Source organism: Neolamprologus brichardi, chromosome 12 (genome assembly GCF_056152115.1).
Source record: "Neolamprologus brichardi isolate AB-2024 chromosome 12, ASM5615211v1, whole genome shotgun sequence".
NCBI classification, from domain to species: domain Eukaryota; kingdom Metazoa; phylum Chordata; class Actinopteri; order Cichliformes; family Cichlidae; genus Neolamprologus; species Neolamprologus brichardi.
The window spans coordinates 22,202,709-22,220,306 of NC_142115.1; the positions used below are offsets into that span (position 1 = coordinate 22,202,709).

The 17,598-nt window shown below is 41.6% G+C and overlaps 1 protein-coding gene across 2 annotated transcripts in view; it reads left to right on the plus strand.

The window, feature by feature from the left end:
- unc5ca (unc-5 netrin receptor Ca) overlaps positions 1-17,598 on the plus strand; it is a 189,250-nt gene that overhangs the window by 140,460 nt on the left and 31,192 nt on the right. For both annotated transcript variants that reach the window (XM_006789724.3, XM_006789723.3), the window contains exons 5-7: positions 3,040-3,220; positions 5,518-5,685; positions 5,950-6,114. In XM_006789724.3, the coding sequence (XP_006789787.1) occupies positions 3,040-3,220; positions 5,518-5,685; positions 5,950-6,114 (514 nt within the window). The remainder of the gene's footprint in view (positions 1-3,039; positions 3,221-5,517; positions 5,686-5,949; positions 6,115-17,598) is intronic.

Below are 17,598 nucleotides of genomic sequence, written 5' to 3' on the forward strand. Positions count from 1 at the left end.
CATCTGATATTAAAGTTTGCTTTTTGACTGAAAACTTTTAATTAATACCAGTATGGAAAAACTAAGAATTGGGAAAGGAACAAATAAGTTTTCTCACAACTATATCCATATATTTGAATTGTTCTACCACTCTTCTTCCAGTAACTTAAGCTCCACATTCAGTTAACCTGGGCGACCTTCTATTTGTAACTTGTTAGTTCTGGAGTTCTGTGCATGATGAGTAAAAACATTTCATTATGAATCTCCTCTATTTGTATTTTATGTAAATATAACTTAATGTAAAAGAAAAGGTCACCATAAACAGCATTCAGCATTCCACTGCTTTTTTTCTGTCTATATTCAATTTGTGCATTTCTCTTGTTTTAGTAGCCGCACTGAAATTGTAGCAAGCTAGAGTGAGAGAGCCTGTTTGTACGGGTTGTGAGCTTTAGTGTTACGATGCACTGAAAGCCACCGTGGACTTTGACGACGCCTGAAGACTGACGCGTGTTAGACTGATGTGTGCTCTGTTGGCTTCAGACAAAGAGACCACATGTGGTGGCTATTCTACCACTGCCACTGCATCATTAGCCACAGCTGGTGTAAGACTGTGTGCATGTGTGTGAATTGCAAAGGGTGGCTGATTGGATCAAACCAACCCCAAGGGAGAATGTGTATTTGTTATTTTAACTCTCGCCCCCACGTCACCTGTCTCTCTCGGTTTACCCACACGCATTCACATGCTTCCGCTCCTATTCTGTTTCTTTTCTATAAAGTGTGTGCATGTTAGATTAACATGAATGCAAGAGAAAAAAAGAAAAATTAAATAAAAACAAAACCATTCCATTGGATCATCTGGGAAATTTCAGTGTAGCAGTAAATTATAAGTATTAACATGAGCATCCAAAGCACCACGAGAGACTATTTTTGTAATACAGTGAACAAGAGACTCGTTTTACCAAAAACAGTGTTACATTTGTTTGCTTAATGTCATATTTTATTCATTTTAAGCCTCCACGCTGTCTAATGGGATGTGTTGGTGATGGCTAATTTGTTGATCCAGGTTTTCAAACTCATTTCCACACACAACCCAGTATGATCTCAATTGGGCCAGACCAGCAAAATCACTGCATAATATCCTACAAAAAGAAATGTTTCCCTTTATTTTACTGTGCTCAAAACATTGATGAACAGCTTGACATGTCTTGAGAAAATAAATGTCTTTCAGACAATTTATTTTTCCCCACGTTTAATAAATCTGTCATTATAAAGAAACGCTGCTGTCTTAACTTAAAGAAACACATCAGTGGGACTTTTGGCACCGCTGTCTTACTTCAGTGTGGTATGGCAGGGCACGGGCAATTTCTTTGTCAGGAATGAGGCTGCAAAACTGACACTGATTCAAAACTGTGGCTCAGATGAAATTACGACTGTCACAGCACGCTCCATTCATAATGGCATTACAACAGAATTTTTCCTAGTGCAGGATACAAAGAAAATATAAATATATAAAAGAATTCATGTTTGGACCATTTACTGGAATATTTCTGCATATTACACACATGTATGTATATGTATATACATGTTCTGCAGTAGATCATAACTATTTAACTTAACTATTTCATGTTTTAGTTTGTATTACATTACATTAAGTCATTAAGTGAATAATTTGTATCTCTTGTGGCAATGCTTCAAAATAAGTCATAGTCAAATCATCGCTTCCTGTGACCACAGCGCTTCTTATATCATAAATAAAAAGAGATCCAAATAGTCTGTTTTATGCAGCAAATGTAATTTCTATTGGTTTTTTCCTTTGCGTAGAAAAGAACACATTGTTTTATACCTTTACAGTATGAGGATAAGCTTATCGTCTGACTGTAAATAAATGTTTTTGTTCGTTTGGCTTAGTCTTTTTCTCTGTATAACCTTTATGTTGTAATGGAAGCTGAAAGGTCACACAGCATCTCACTTAAGATTGAGAATTCACAGCTACATTGCACCCCATGACCAAAGAGTACTACTGAATCTGAGTCAGAACTGGGTGGAAAAACTGAGAATAACAGTGGAGAGTGAGTAAACGGCAAACTGAAGAATAACAATGAATTTCCTCTTTTCTGCATCTGAGATATCCATTTCCTAATGTGAAGGGAGGAGGAAATTAAACAACATGAATTAAACAACACAGCTTGGACATTTATGTGCCTGCCATAAAGCTTGGACAGGCTGAATTTATGAGGGTTTGGTCCAGTAAATACAGCACTCGGGAAATCTGATTAGGCTCATAAATAGAATAGTTTCCCGCTGTCCTACCCTTCACCCAAAGTACCTTTCGAAAGCATATGTTTGGGCATTTTCCTTTTCTTTACAGCCACCCAAGGGTTCCTTGTTGTTAAGGGCCCACTGTAAGTGAGAGTCATTCAGATTTCAAGTGTTTAATTCCTGTGACTTCCTGGTATTTCATTATGCACAATCAGTCTTATTATTGTATCCTGCCTCATAAAACACATTAATTTGCTTGTAAATTTGTAATCTGTAATCTCAAGGATTTATTCATGAGAGCAGTTTGGGTTACTTACAGTACAAGATGAAGCATGAGAGATCATAAGACAGATTAGGGAGCCGCTAACGGGCGTCCTGTCCTTCAACTTTTTTTTAATTTATTTATTTATTTCCTTTGACTATTGAATATGGCACGTTCTCAAAGCTTTTCCTCATTGAACCATCAAAAAAGATGACAGCAGCACGCTTTCCAAGTCCTACATCACTCCTAAAGTTTCTAAAAACAAGATTAAACCCAAGAAAGCTTTAATATTTGTATTCTTATTTTATCCTCTGGATCAGTTATGAAACGAAGATTTGAACTTAATCTTATAATTTCCTCTACAGGGAGTATGTGTTGCAAAAAAGGCGTCGCTATAACTTACTAGATATCTTGTCAAATTTAAATTATTTCACTTCATGGCAGTAATAAACTTGTCCTCTGTAAAACGTCTCTTTGCCTATCATTGGTGTAGAAAAGACATTATCCTCACCTCCATTAACCCTCTGAATGTCCCCTAGGTGGAGTGGTTAAAGAATGAAGAGGTAATCGACCCGGCGGAGGACAGAAACTTCTATATCACTATTGACCACAACCTGATCATCAAGCAGGCGCGTCTCTCTGACACAGCCAACTACACGTGTGTGGCCAAGAATATAGTGGCCAAAAGACGAAGCACTACAGCGACCGTTATTGTTTATGGTAAGTTTGTCGGTATGTCTTTCTGTGTGTGTAGGGGTATGTGTGTGTGTGTGTGTGTGTGTGGCTACAAAAGCTGTAACAATAGGATTTGTCTTATACATATTTTTAATGTGTGCTCTAAACTTTTTCATTTCCAATGTTAGAAACATAATGATATGACACCTTTTTTTAATGTTTTCTTCAGTTATATCGAGTCTCTGATCAGCGAAGCCAGCCCCCATCTGCCATGTGAAATTAGCTCTGCTGCCGTGCCAACACTTCCTCTTTGCGATTGTCTTGATATTCTCACCTCACCCTTGACCTCACCCAATTAAAGCCCTCCAATCCTGCCTTCAGTTCTAAATTAGAACATGTGGGCTTTCCACATGTTCCCACTTTCTGCCAAGATTCCCAGCTCTGCATAGATAAAGCAGCATATGGCATAATAATAGCTGTGAAAATCAACAACAAAAAACATCTTTAAATAGCTCGCTAAACTTCTGGTTCTCTTCTAGTGTTGCTTTGTCTAGAAGCTGAGAAGAAAGAGTTTGTTTGGTGGACGCCCATGCTTCATACAACTTAATTTTTCTCCCCCTCCCCCCACTCTCTCTCTCTCTCTCTCTCTCTCTCTCTCTCTCTCTCTCTCTCTCTCTCTCTCTCTCTCTCTCTCTCTCTCTCTCTCACACACACACACACACACACACACACACACACACACACACACACACACACACACACACACACACACACGCAGTGTTTCTCTCAAAACATAACACTGACTCCATTCACCAGCAGGAGTGTTTCAATCAAAATAACTGAGCGTGTGTGCCTGTTCGATACAGACAGCAAGAGATGGAGTGGTTTGACACTGATGTATCCTTACAAAAATAGATTGTTCAATCTGTGGTTCAATCTTCTCGGCTCCACTAGGGCCTGGCTGACACTGTTGACAAGGTGAAACAGTAGTGGAAAAAACACAGGAGGGGGGAAAAATAAAGCAACTATAGAAAGAAGGGCGAGAGGTAAGGTGAGGTAGGGGAGAACAGTGGAAGACAACAACTAAGTGAGGAAGAAAAAAGTCTAAAAGCTGAAGGAAATGCATTACAAAAGTGTCTGTGTGTGAATTTACTGGTTACTTTCTGATGATTCATTTCTAATTAGGTCTTAGGCAAGGAGTGGGCACTGTCCACTGGGCTGAGACAGAGCTGTCGAGATGCAGCAGTGGAATTTCTACCCACTCCACCCCTCCAGATGCCAACTCTTTCTCATTCTAACTTTATAGCTGATTTCTCTCCTGCTGCCTGTCTAGTCTGCTCTTATCTTCGTCTGCACTGTCCTGCCACATTTTCTCTTGAAAAACAGAAACAATAATCCTAAACAACAAAGAAACAACCAGGTCTAATTACAGGAGGATGCAGATGCATTTTACAGCAGCACAAATAAAAGACATGAGGCAAAAAGAAAGAGACAAAGGAGGTGAAGAGTTTCAAAGAAATCATGGAAAATAAACTGCAGGATTCATCCAGCAGCAGTTCATCTCTCTCTCTCTCTCTCTTTCCCCTACACCGGGTTAAGCAATTTCTGAGCCCCATGATAACTGGTCATTTAACATGTGTTTAGCCGGCTATACAGTGTAATGTGTTTGCATATTTGTGTCAGGCTGTGCCCTGCAGTGAGAACATTTCTGAATGTAAACACAGCAGTGCAAAATCATGTTATGTCATCTAGTTGAAGGGATGCAGATTGTCTGTGTAGTTTTGATGTTGAGGAAAATCCAGCTCTTTTGCTTAAATTTCAACTCAGCTTCCAGACACATGCAGCCTTCTCTAAGATAATTATTTCAGTTCAATAAAACGGCATAATAAAATCACAGATTGCATCATCATCATTTTTTTTTAATTATCTCAGACAATCTACAACATATTCACTGATTCAAGTAGTCATAAAAATTGAGTTCAACTTATTTTTATTGACTGTATCTACATTTTGACCAGTATTAAGCTATAGAAATCTTCAGTCACTAAGGAAAATGTGCATTCCCCAGCTGGTTGGAGAGTGTATTTTCTGGAGGTTGCTGCACCACCTTAGCAACCAGTGGTTGCCAGCTGATCTCTAGGCCTGTGTGACTAGGCCCTAAGAATCCTATCGTTCCAAATCATGTTCAATATAATAGCGCCAAGCTCTGGGACACATGGATGAGTGGAACACAGATACCCAGAAACCCTTGCTAATATGGTATCTTCAAGAGGGTGGGCGTTACATAGTTACAAGTGGATAAAACACTGTATTCATTAAGGGACTGATCTCTGTTTCCGCAGTGAATGGGGGCTGGTCGACATGGACAGAGTGGTCTCCGTGTAACAGCCGTTGTGGAAGAGGTTTCCAGAAAAGAACCAGGAGCTGCACTAACCCTGCCCCTCTCAATGGAGGACTGCCTTGTGACGGACAGGCTATACACAAACTGCCCTGCACCACACTGTGCACTGGTATTCTGTTCTATTCAAGACTGTTTCATTTAGAATACTTCTTTCCATTATACAACCTTGCATATTGTATCTGTATACATTTGGGCTATTTTTTGTCCTGTGCTCAGCTTCTGCATTCAATTCCTGTCTTTTTATGTGTGTACTCTCCCATGCCACATTTTACAGTGTTTAGGAAATAATTGAATCCGTTATCTTCAGTCTCCTCTTTCTAAACCCTCTTTTTTCCCGTCTCTCATTCCCGTGGTCCCCATCCGTTCCCTCTAGTGGATGGTGTCTGGACAGATTGGAGCAAGTGGTCAGCCTGTGGAACAGAGTGTACACAGTGGAGGAGGAGGGAGTGCAACAATCCAGCTCCCAAGAATGGGGGAAAGGACTGCGAGGGTCTCGTCCTCCAGTCTCAAAACTGTACTGATGGACTCTGTATGCAAAGTAAGTGGATAAATAAGGTTCGGAAGCACTGACATATCTCTTCTAAACGCATTGTGTATCATATATTAAATATAGCTATGAACAATCAATAGGCCAAAATAAACAAATGTCTAGCAGTGTCTGGTTCAAATAACAATTGATTGTGCAGAAATCGACCCTAATTAGGCAGACCAATGAATGTTGACACATGGTCAGGTTTTGAGCCTAGGGCAGAAGTCATGGTGAGTGAAGTGTAACGTGACCATTACTGGGTTCATTTTGAAAATCATATCCATCCATTTAAAAAAAAAAAATCATAGTTCCTTATTTTATAGGTAAAATTAAGAATAGAAATACAATTGCAATATTCAACATAGCTGTCTCTTTATTGTAGAAACTATAAACTGCAATTTATCAGGTATACTAGCACATTATATGTGCAAAGCTAAGTTAATGAAATTGATTCTCGAAGAACACTGAGAGATCTATGCTTGTTGTCGCATATCACATCTTGCAATGAGTATGCCGATTCAAGCAAATGTCTTACAGTGTCTGTGTTTGATAAGAATTGATTTTACGGAGAGCTGACCTTTAATAAGCCAGGCCATTTGTTGTTGACAATGTGTTCAAAACCCTTTGCCCATGAACAGAAGCCAGAGTGAGTGAAGCTTAGGAAGACAATTAATGGCTTAATTTAAACCAGTCAAAATACCTGCTCTGTATACTGTTTTTAAGGCAGATAGCAACACCAATATTTGGAGATTAAAAAACCTGACATAATAGGCAATTTTTTTTTTTTTTTTTTTTTATCTGCAGTCTCCTCAAAAAATTGATTCCTGATTTGGTTCAAACATATGTGGAAAAATTGTTTCTTACCTGTGCAGTTGGGCAGCTTCTCTTCATCAGTATTCTTTTTCCTTTTTCTTCATTACTTTCATCGCTTCCTTCATTTCACCATTCATCCTCCTGTTCCTTACATTTATGTCAACATTTTAAGGCTTTTCCTCTCTGCCCCTCTAGTTTTATACCTTTGTCTGCTAGCTTGTGATTTGCTCCTTCTCAGCCTTTCTGCCTTTGTGTGGAGATTTATGAGAGGGTTTTGAATGAGTTTATTAACCTTCCACTTACCACTTTCATGTCCATTACCTCAGTCAAAAATACTTGCTTCACAAGGAAAGTAATGATAAATAATGATGTGGAACAATCATCGAAATCCCCCCCCCCAACGCTTCTGACATCCTAAATCACAAATCTTAAAATTACATGAAAAACGTGGGCTGAGTCATAATCTTACAAGCAGCAGCAGCTTTTTTCCAAGATGGAGGCAATTTTGTTTGTTGATTTGTTAGAATGGCGCTTCTTACTCCATGTGCTCAGAGTAACTGGCAGACAAGCATGTAACATACTAGAGAGTGAGACAGGGGCATGACAGTGTATAAATGTTCTGGAAAGGCAGACATACAGACTCATTTTCACATTTCAGTTCTCAGTTTTCTCAGCTGTGAAAATTATTTGTGGCTTATCGATAAAAATAGGGAGAATCTTTCTGCTCGTCTTGAGTTGATTCACAAAAACGAAGTACTCTAGGAAACTTTAGAATTAACCTGATGATAAATACTGTAGATTGACAATGATATTGGACCAAACCAGCAGGTCATGGGGCCACTCAGCGACATGTGCATTTGAACACCAGAACTTTTCCTTCAAGTTTTTTTCTTAATTGTTTTCTTTTTAAGGAGAAAAGAGCCTCACCTGTTCAAATGCATGGTCTCAGCCAGCGTACCATAGGTGTCCCAGGATACATCTAACTGTGATCGAGACAAGAGTTGCAAAAAAGGTTTAAATAAACTGTAGATTATAATCTGACTGGGTTATGAACATACAAAATATCTGTTTGTAGCTTACTGCTGGGTAATTGGCTTAGGCTACTGTTACAGCTGGCTACGGTTCAGGAAGTAGACCACCAATCAGAAGGTCAATGGTTCGATCCCTGGCTTCTTCAGTCCACATTTCAAATCGTCCTTGGTTGGAGTACTGAACCCTAAATGAGCCCTAATGTCTCCGTCAGAGTGTGACTGTGTGCACGATAGTTAGAAAAGCACTTTAAAGCAGCATGGAATAAAACACATCGTGAATGTGACTTGTAGTAAAAACTGCCTTGAGTGCTCAGTTAGTGGAGAAATGTGCTATATTCAGCAAGTAGCAGTCCATTTACAGTCTCAGAGATAACACATATCTGGATTGCTAAACAGCAGTTCAGATGTGCCGTATTTACAGAAATTATACCTCAACTTTTATTCTTTTTTTCCGTGAATCACTTGGTTATGTTATGCATGTTCATGTTAACATAATGTCATCATCTTGCTGAATTTTATCATCAAAGTGTTTTTTTTAAACAAGTGAGCTTTTTATTGCAGGTTTTGATCATTTTAAATGTACTTAAATTTATTCTCAGTGAAGCATTTCTGATTCTTTTCAGGGAAAATATATGTACTTTATCACTGAACACAAAAGCCTCCAGCTGGAGTTGTTACTTGCGCGAGCATCTTCTTTCAACAGCAAGAATGGAGTGAATAGTAGTGATGATTCAATAGATGGGCTATGCCATGAGCAATGGAATAATATGATATAATTCCCTAAAAAAGCTTTGCAGTAGGCGTAGTATTGACAAATCTTACTCTAGCTGCACCATGGTGCATTGTATACCCAACTCCAATCCATTTAAGAGATTCCCTGCAGCCTATAAGGTATGGCCCCAGAATATGGGATACAACCAAGGGAAGTATAAGCTTAGGTTCATTTCCTGTAATTGATTTCCTGTCTTTAAAACGGCTGCTCAAAGATGGGTTTATGCCAGCACTAATGTTGCTACTGTTTTCTATGCATTAACAGTAATCCATGAACGTGTATTAGAAGGAGATTGTGCATGCAAAGCATTTTTCAGATACTATATTTGTGGTACATTTGAAAGGTGTGGAGTGATTCCTGCTGGTTTATGAACGACAGCTCTTTTAAAATGTGGCCTTTAAGCAGCAGTTCATTAGTATGGCAGGGCAGTTCTTATTTGCTGCCTTTAAAGACTTTAAATTGTAACTCGGAGGTTTTCAGGTCTGATAATTTATTCTCAGTGATTGTGCTGGGGGTGCAGTATTTTAGATAGTGGTCTGTAATTGACTTGGTGCTCAACCATACTTTACTCTACACTCCCTCTTTTTCTCTTTCTCGGTCGCGTCTACCATCTCTTGCTTTATTTTTTTTTTAAATAAAGTTATTCAACCCTGAGAGGCATAAATCCATTTGACCTTACTTCTTTGCAGCATGGAGTGAATTCTCTTTGTTTTTGTTTGTTTCATTTTCTTTATCTCTAAGTTATACGCATGCATGCCTGAGTGTTTCAGTCTTTCAGGGGTTTTGGAGCCGTTTGTGTTGTTTTATATGTTCTGGCCGTTTGACATTTCTCTGACACATTGATCAGGATTCTTGGAACGGATTCACTCAGACCTCCACTGTGCCATCCTTGAGTGCATAATATTTTACTCACTGCCTGCTCTGTGAGCACACACACGTGTATGAATGCAGATGCTACTGTACTTATTCTGCCCTCCCTGTACGTTGATGCCCAGTTTGGCAGATAGATAAACAGTTCTTCAAAAGGAGAGGCAAAGGCTTCCAGTTCTCATTGCAGGGTTTATTTGTCTCCCTAATGAAGGCACTGTAAAACTACAAACATAAGAAAAGCATATTAAAACATACATTCGGAACACAATATATTTCTCACATTACAAAGTACAGACTGAAGACTTAGCAACTTGAATTATAGCTGGTATAATCAAGAAAATTAAATGAAAACATGGTAACTCCAAATCCCGCTAGCTTGATGCTAACACATAATGGTATTTCCTATTGACATGCTAACACAATTAGCATCGGCAGTGCAGCTAACCCGCTGGCTTCAAATATAAGAGTCAACAACCCATTTTACATCACATGCTTAACATGAACACAGAATATAATCATACTTACAAGCATATATTTCTCAAGCTCCAGTACAGCCAACTTCAGAACTAATATTTTGTGTGCTGGTATCAACTTGGCCAGACTCCATGAACTTTTTCTATATTTACTAGAGAAACTTGAGTACACAAACCCGCTTCCTCCCCCTAGTGGGGTGGTGGAGCTACTGCACCCCAGCAGTGGCAGCACACTCCCCGCCTGGCATAATGAATTATACCACTAACCATTCTCTGGATGTAGTAGTAAAACAACCTCCGACACTGGCCGCAAATACACTTTAGGAGTGCCATTCTTGACTACCTTCACCTCCACCTTACGTACTCTATGATCTTGGCTAGGAATGGGTTTAAGCACAAGTCCAACAGGCCACTCAGTCCTTTTTACTTGCGAATCCTTCATCAGTACAACATCTCCCACTTGAAGGTTTGGCTTTTCTGTTGTCCACTTTCTCTGTGTTTGAAGCGTGGTCAGATACTCCGTTTTCCACCTCTTCCAAAATGCATCAGCAAGTGCTTGGACCCTTTTCCAGTGTTTGTTGGACAGATCATTAACATCAAAATCCCCAGAGGGAGCAGTCAATGTATCTCGTTTCTGTGTCAACAACATTGATGGGGTGAGAACTGCCGGTGCTTCTGGGTCAGAAGACACTGAGACCAATGGTCTTGAATTTAGAATGGCGGTAACCTCTGCCATCAGGGTGACAAGTGTCTCATGTGTGAGGTACGATGGATTCAGCTTCAGAAGAAGAGCATCTAAGATTCGCCGAGCGATGCCAATCATCCTCTCCCACACCCCACCCATGTGGGAAGAGTGGGGAGGATGGAATATCCAAGTACACTTGTTGCCTTTAAGGTAACTCCTCACCTCAGAATCTGATGTGTCAAGTCTGAGTTCTTTACAGGCTCCAGTGAAATTTGTTCCCCGGTCTGATCTGATTGTTTTGATCGGCCCTCTTATGGCAATGAAACGTCTGAGCCCATTGATGAAGCTTGTAGTGGTCATAGTCTCTATAACCTCAATGTGCACAGCTCTGGTAGTCAAACAAGTGAACATTACTGCCCATCGTTTACTTTCCGCATGCCCTCCTCTTGTTCTTCGGGCAGTCACCATCCAAGGTCCAAACACATCCAACCCTACATGAGTAAATGGTGGATCTGGTGAAAGTCTTTCAGATGGCAAGTCTGACATCTTCTGGTCCTCCATTTTACCTCTCAGCCTTTTGCAAGTTACACATTTGTGTATCACACTAGATACAAGTCTTTTTCCCCCAATCAGCCAAAGTCCTGCCAACCTAATAGCTCCCTCCGTGAAATGGCGTCCTTGGTGCGCAGACTGTTCGTGATATCTTCTGACCAATAATGTAGCAATGTGCGTCTTGGGAATGACCAGAGGATGTCTATCATCAAAAGACATATCAGTTGAGGACATACGGCCGCCAACTCTTAATAGTCTATCTTTGTCCAGAAATGGTGTCAGCTTTCGCAATGGACTTTGTTTTGGGATTTGGTCCCCTTTGGCTAGACACTGCAACTCCCTTGCAAAGGCATCTTGTTGTGCAGTTTTAATGATCACTGTTACTGCTTGTTCATCTTCATCTCCAGTGTTGCCACCATGTGTATCTGCAACACTCCTTGCCTTTTTGATTAATGTGGAGACTGCACGAGTCAAAGCTCTCCAAGTGGAAAATGCAAGAAACCTTTGAGCTCCAAGCGAGCTTTCTTTAACCATTGTGCTGAAGGTCGTTACTTCAGGGCGAACTTCTGGATCCACCTCCGGATGTATCAGCTCAAAGTCATCACTCTGGGGAAGGAGTCGTTGTGAAGGGCCCAATAGAAATGATGGTCCAGTGAACCAATTGGTGCTTTTGAGAGCTGCAGCAGTTGTTGGCCGAGTTCCATGGTCTGCTGGGTTTTCCTCAGTGGTGATGTAATGCCACTGATCTGGACGAGACGACTTTCTGATCTGTGCTATCCTGTTTGACACATAGACATAAAACCTGCGTGAGGTGTTATATATGTAGCCAAGTACTATCTTGCTGTCAGTATAGTACGTCACAGAATGAATGTCGATATCCATTTCATCTTGGATGAAGACTGCCATTTCAGTTGCCAAAACCGCAGCACAAAGCTCAAGACGGGGCACGGTGTGCGCTGGGTGTGGGGCCAGCTTTGCCTTTGCCATAACAAATCCCACGTGGATCTCTCCTGTTGCAGAAATTGTTTTCAAGTAAGCCACAGCAGCTATAGCCATGACTGATGCATCTGAAAACACGCACAACTCTCTGTGCTGAGTCTGTGTAGACAAAGACACTGGAACATATAGTCTTGGGATCTGGAGCTGATCTAAGTCTTTCATAGAGTCTTTCCAGAGTTTCCAGTGTTCTTGTTTTGAAGCTGGCAATGGTGTGTCCCAGTCATACTGTTCAACGGAGAGGTTTCTCACTAAATGTCTTCCTCCCACTGTGACTGGCACTACAAATCCCAAAGGGTCAAATAAACTGTTCACTGCAGACAAAATTCCTCTTTTTGTCAAGGGCTTCTCCTCCTTCGACACACAGAAGGTGAAGTTGTCTGTCTCCAGACTCCAAATTAGACCTAGACTCCTCTGAAGAGGTAGTGACTCCACTCCTAAGTCTAGATCTTTCAAATCCTTGGCCAAGTCTTCTGGTGGGAATGCTTGCATAACACTGCTGCTGTTCGATGCAATCTTGTGTAGCTTAATGTTTGATTTAGCTAGCATCGCTTGGGCAGTGCGCAGGACACCAGTGGCTTCTGCTTCATTAGGAAAAGATGCAAGTCCATCATCCACATAAAAATTGCGTGTGATGAACTCCCTTGCACTGGTAGTTTGTTCATCTGCTTGCTTAGCAGCTCGTCTGAGGCAGTAAATGGCAACTGCTGGTGATGGACTGTTGCCAAATACATGTACTGTCATTCGAAACTCTTTCACTGCTTTTTGGAGATCATTGTTTTCATACCATAAGAACCTCAGAAAGTTGCGATGTTCCTCGCACACCTTGAAGCAGTAGAACATCTGCTGCACATCCGCTGTAACTGCTATAGGTTCTCTGCGGAAGCGGATCAGAACCCCAAGGAGAGTGTTGTTCAAGTCGGGTCCACTCAGGAGCACATCATTGAGGGAAACCCCTTCATGTTTGGCACTTGAATCGAACACTACCCTTATCTGGTCAGGTTTTTGTGGGTGGTAAACCCCAAATATCGGTAGATACCACCTTTCCTCACCTTCTTTTAATGGAGGGGCCGGCTCTGCTTGCTTTTCAACAAACATTCTTTGCATGAAATCGATGAAGTGTTTCCTCATTTGTGGTTTTTTCTCCAAAGTTCTCCGAAGAGATGCAAGACGCTTTAATGCTTGAGGTCTGTTATTGGGAAGGTGGTTTCGTGGTGACCGAAAAGGTAATGGGGAAACCCAAGTATTGTAACTGTCTTTATAGACTTGTTCATCTAATGTCTTCAAGAAACTCTCGTCATCGATTGACATTGCCGGGACGTCGTCATGTTGTGTCCTTTGAAACACCTGACTGGCAAACTCACTTTCTTTACTTTTCAAGTGTTGTGCAGAGCTTTGAAGACTTAGTTTTGAGGTGTGACAACCAAGCTTTTCTTTGACTTGCATATTGTTTGGGCATGCACTCAAGAGTGAAGCTCGTCCATTTGGTAGAATGTTGGTCTTGTATACACAGATGTTGGATGTCTTATGCACTTCTCCCAGACACACTTCCCCTACGATCACCCAACCAAGGTCAAGTCGTTGAGCATATGGTTCATTATGGAGACCATTATGCTGTTCTCTGACTTTGTGCACACGCAGAATATCTCTGCCAAGGAGAAGGAGGATGTCAGCTTCTGGATCAATTTCTGGGATTTTTCCCTTGATTGCCTTCAGATGCGGGTAGTACTGAGTGACTTCTGGGGATGGGATTTCCGTCCTATCATCAGGTATCATATCACACTCAATAAGAGTAGGCAGGGGAAGCTGAGTGGTGCCATCAAGGGACTCCAAAATGAAGTCACGGGCTCGTCTCCCTGCTATCTCCATAACACCTGAGCATGTTTTCAGTGTATACGGCTCAAGCCGTCCTTCAATGTTGAAGATGTCAAAAAAGTATGTTTTGGCCAAGGAGCGATTGCTTTGTTCGTCTAGAACAGCATACATCTTGACAGCTTTCTCTGGTTGTCCAGCAGGATACACTCTGACCAAACATATCTTAGAGCATGACCTTGAACCAACTGAGTCTCCGCATACTTCTGTGCATTTTGATGTCACGTCAGCCACACTTGCTTCTCCTTCTCTTTCCTCCCCGCCATACCCTTCACTAGCCACCAGGCTCTCTGCATTTCGTGGACGAGGATTGGGGTGTAGTGCGGTGATATGTCTTTCACTACCACAATCTGTGCACTGCACTGATTTAGGACAATCTTTGGCCATGTGCTGCACAGAAGAACAACACTTGAAACAAATGTTCTTGTCCTTTAAGTATGCCTTTCTTTCCTCCAGGGTCTTACTTTTGAAAAGGCGGCATTTTCTGAGAGGGTGAGGCTTGCAGTGTAGAGGACACTGTTTATCGGGGTCCAAGTTGTTCTTGCCTGTAGGAACGTTTGGGCTGGCTGCCAGATTACTTGCTATCTCCGTCCTCTTAGCAGAGACATGTGAACGATACTTCTGTTGTGTCATTCTCTCGAATCTAGGATTATTGGTGTTGGCAGCGGTGACACAAGAAAAACTCGGGTCATTACGAATTTTAGCTTCTTCGTTCACAAATTTCACAAAAAATGAAAATGGAGGATAAGACACTGCATTCTCTCTCTTGAACCTCGAGGCAGCTGTAACCCACTTCTCCTGGAGGTTGTATGGGAGTTTTTCCAGAATCGGATTCACCCCGTGGGCTGTATCGAGGTGTGAAAGGCCTGGGAGATGACCGCTTGTCTTTGCAGCATGAAGTTCTAGCAGAAGATCCCCCAACTCTCTCAAATGCTGGTTGTCTCTGTTCGTCAGCTTCGGAAAATCCTGAATTTTCTTTAAAAGTGCATGTTCAATGACTTCTGGTGCTCCAAAACACTCTTCGAGCCTCTGCCACACCATCTGAAGACCTGCAGTGGGATTGTTTATGTACGCAGCCCTGACTCGCTTGGCTTGTGCTGCTGATTGTGGCCCGAGCCATTTGGATAGCAGGTCTAGCTCTTCTTGAGGTGTTACATCCAGATCTTGAATTGAACTTAGAAAGGAAGCCTTCCAAGCCCAGTAATTTTCTGGTCGATCATCAAACCTCAGCAGGCCTGAGCTGATCATCTCTTTCCGTATCAGGTATCTCGTTAGATCAGATGTGTCAGCATGACTACTCCTTACAGGTGTGGGTGTCCATACCTTAGACTGAGGATGGTGAAATCGACCATAGTTTGCTGGCTCGCCTCCATAGCTCCAGTTGCAAGATTCTCTCTTTGGGCTCAAAGCACGGAAGACTGGCAAAGGTGTGAATTCTTGTTTGTTGCTCCTACTGGGCTGATGGATACTTGGTTCTTTGTGAGCTTTTGGTGTTGCATCGATGGCCGTGGCTGGCTGTGGCACCAGAGAAGATAGGAGTTCTGGATGATTAACTGGTGGAGTCTGCAGATCGTCGCCGAGTTCTGATTGTTGTTGCACATACTCTTGGACTCGTTCTATTGGGCTGATTTGCTGCATGTCGTCCAGCTGGGGCTGTTGTGGATGCTCACTCTCTTGCGCAGATGCTTCCCAAGCTTGAGCCTCAGCTAGTGCTGCTGCAGCTGCCTTCTGTGATTTGAGTATGTGTAGCTCTGCATCCAGATCTGCTTTCTTTTTAAGCTGCTCAGCCTGTTGTTTTAGGATGCTGGCTTCCTGCTTGGCAAAGGAGAGCTGAGCACGGGCAGCTTCCGCTTTTGCTCGTGCTCTGGCGGCAGCAGTAGATGATGATGTAAGCTGGCTGGAACGTAAAGAACTGGACACTTTTGACCTTGTTTCCAGCGTCTCATCCATCCTTTCTTTTAGAGAACTATCTGGCTGATGAGAATGATGCTTTTTTACTATTCTGCCCTCCCTGTACGTTGATGCCCAGTTTGGCAGATAGATAAACAGTTCTTCAAAAGGAGAGGCAAAGGCTTCCAGTTCTCATTGCAGGGTTTATTTGTCTCCCTAATGAAGGCACTGTAAAACTACAAACATAAGAAAAGCATATTAAAACATACATTCGGAACACAATATATTTCTCACATTACAAAGTACAGACTGAAGACTTAGCAACTTGAATTATAGCTGGTATAATCAAGAAAATTAAATGAAAACATGGTAACTCCAAATCCCGCTAGCTTGATGCTAACACATAATGGTATTTCCTATTGACATGCTAACACAATTAGCATCGGCAGTGCAGCTAACCCGCTGGCTTCAAATATAAGAGTCAACAACCCATTTTACATCACATGCTTAACATGAACACAGAATATAATCATACTTACAAGCATATATTTCTCAAGCTCCAGTACAGCCAACTTCAGAACTAATATTTTGTGTGCTGGTATCAACTTGGCCAGACTCCATGAACTTTTTCTATATTTACTAGAGAAACTTGAGTACACAAACCCGCTTCCTCCCCCTAGTGGGGTGGTGGAGCTACTGCACCCCAGCAGTGGCAGCACAGTACTTAAAAGTACCCGGAGGCTCTGGCAGTTATGTAATCTAGTGTTTGGATAAAACACTCAGGTGTGAGTTGTATCACGCAAAACGATGAGCATTGTCAGCAAGTACTACACAGCATCAAACAACCCATCTCCCCATTGAGAGCCCTGTTCCTCCCCTTTGTGTTCCTTCTTATTGTGGCTACATTGTCTTATTGTTTCTAACCCAGCATGCTAGCTGTTTGCTGCTCCTTTTCTTAAAAGCTTTGCCCTCATCCACTGTGCTGTTTTTTCTCTCCATCGTGCTCGTGTTGGGTCTTTCTGAATCATTTTAAGCTTCATTTTACACCCACCGTATTTTCATTGTTATTATTTGTTTGAACAATTGCTTTATAATTGACGTATGATACATTTTTATCACAGCGTGCTGCTGCTACTATAATCACTGATTCAGATGTTAATCATTGTGACATTTTGTTGCAGTCAACCAAATGCAGCCAGTTGCTTGTTGTCTTATGCCCATGCAAATTCAAGTATGAAACCCAAATTCCTGGGCTATGTAGCCCAGCCCACCTGTACAGCTAAAGCAAAACACCACATTAAGCCTGTCATTTGTCTTGCTGTTTGTTTATATGTGCTTGTCACCCCACTTAACCTCGCCAATGTTTCTCGCTTTTTAGTGCTGAATCAGTGTTCCACGATCAGCTGGTCTGGCAAGAACCTTTTAAGCACACCATGTAGCTATGTTGGCTTTATCAATTATACACCAGCACTTCAATTATACATCAGTACATGAGTGGTTTATCTGTGTCATAGACCTTCTGTCTGCCACAACTAAGTG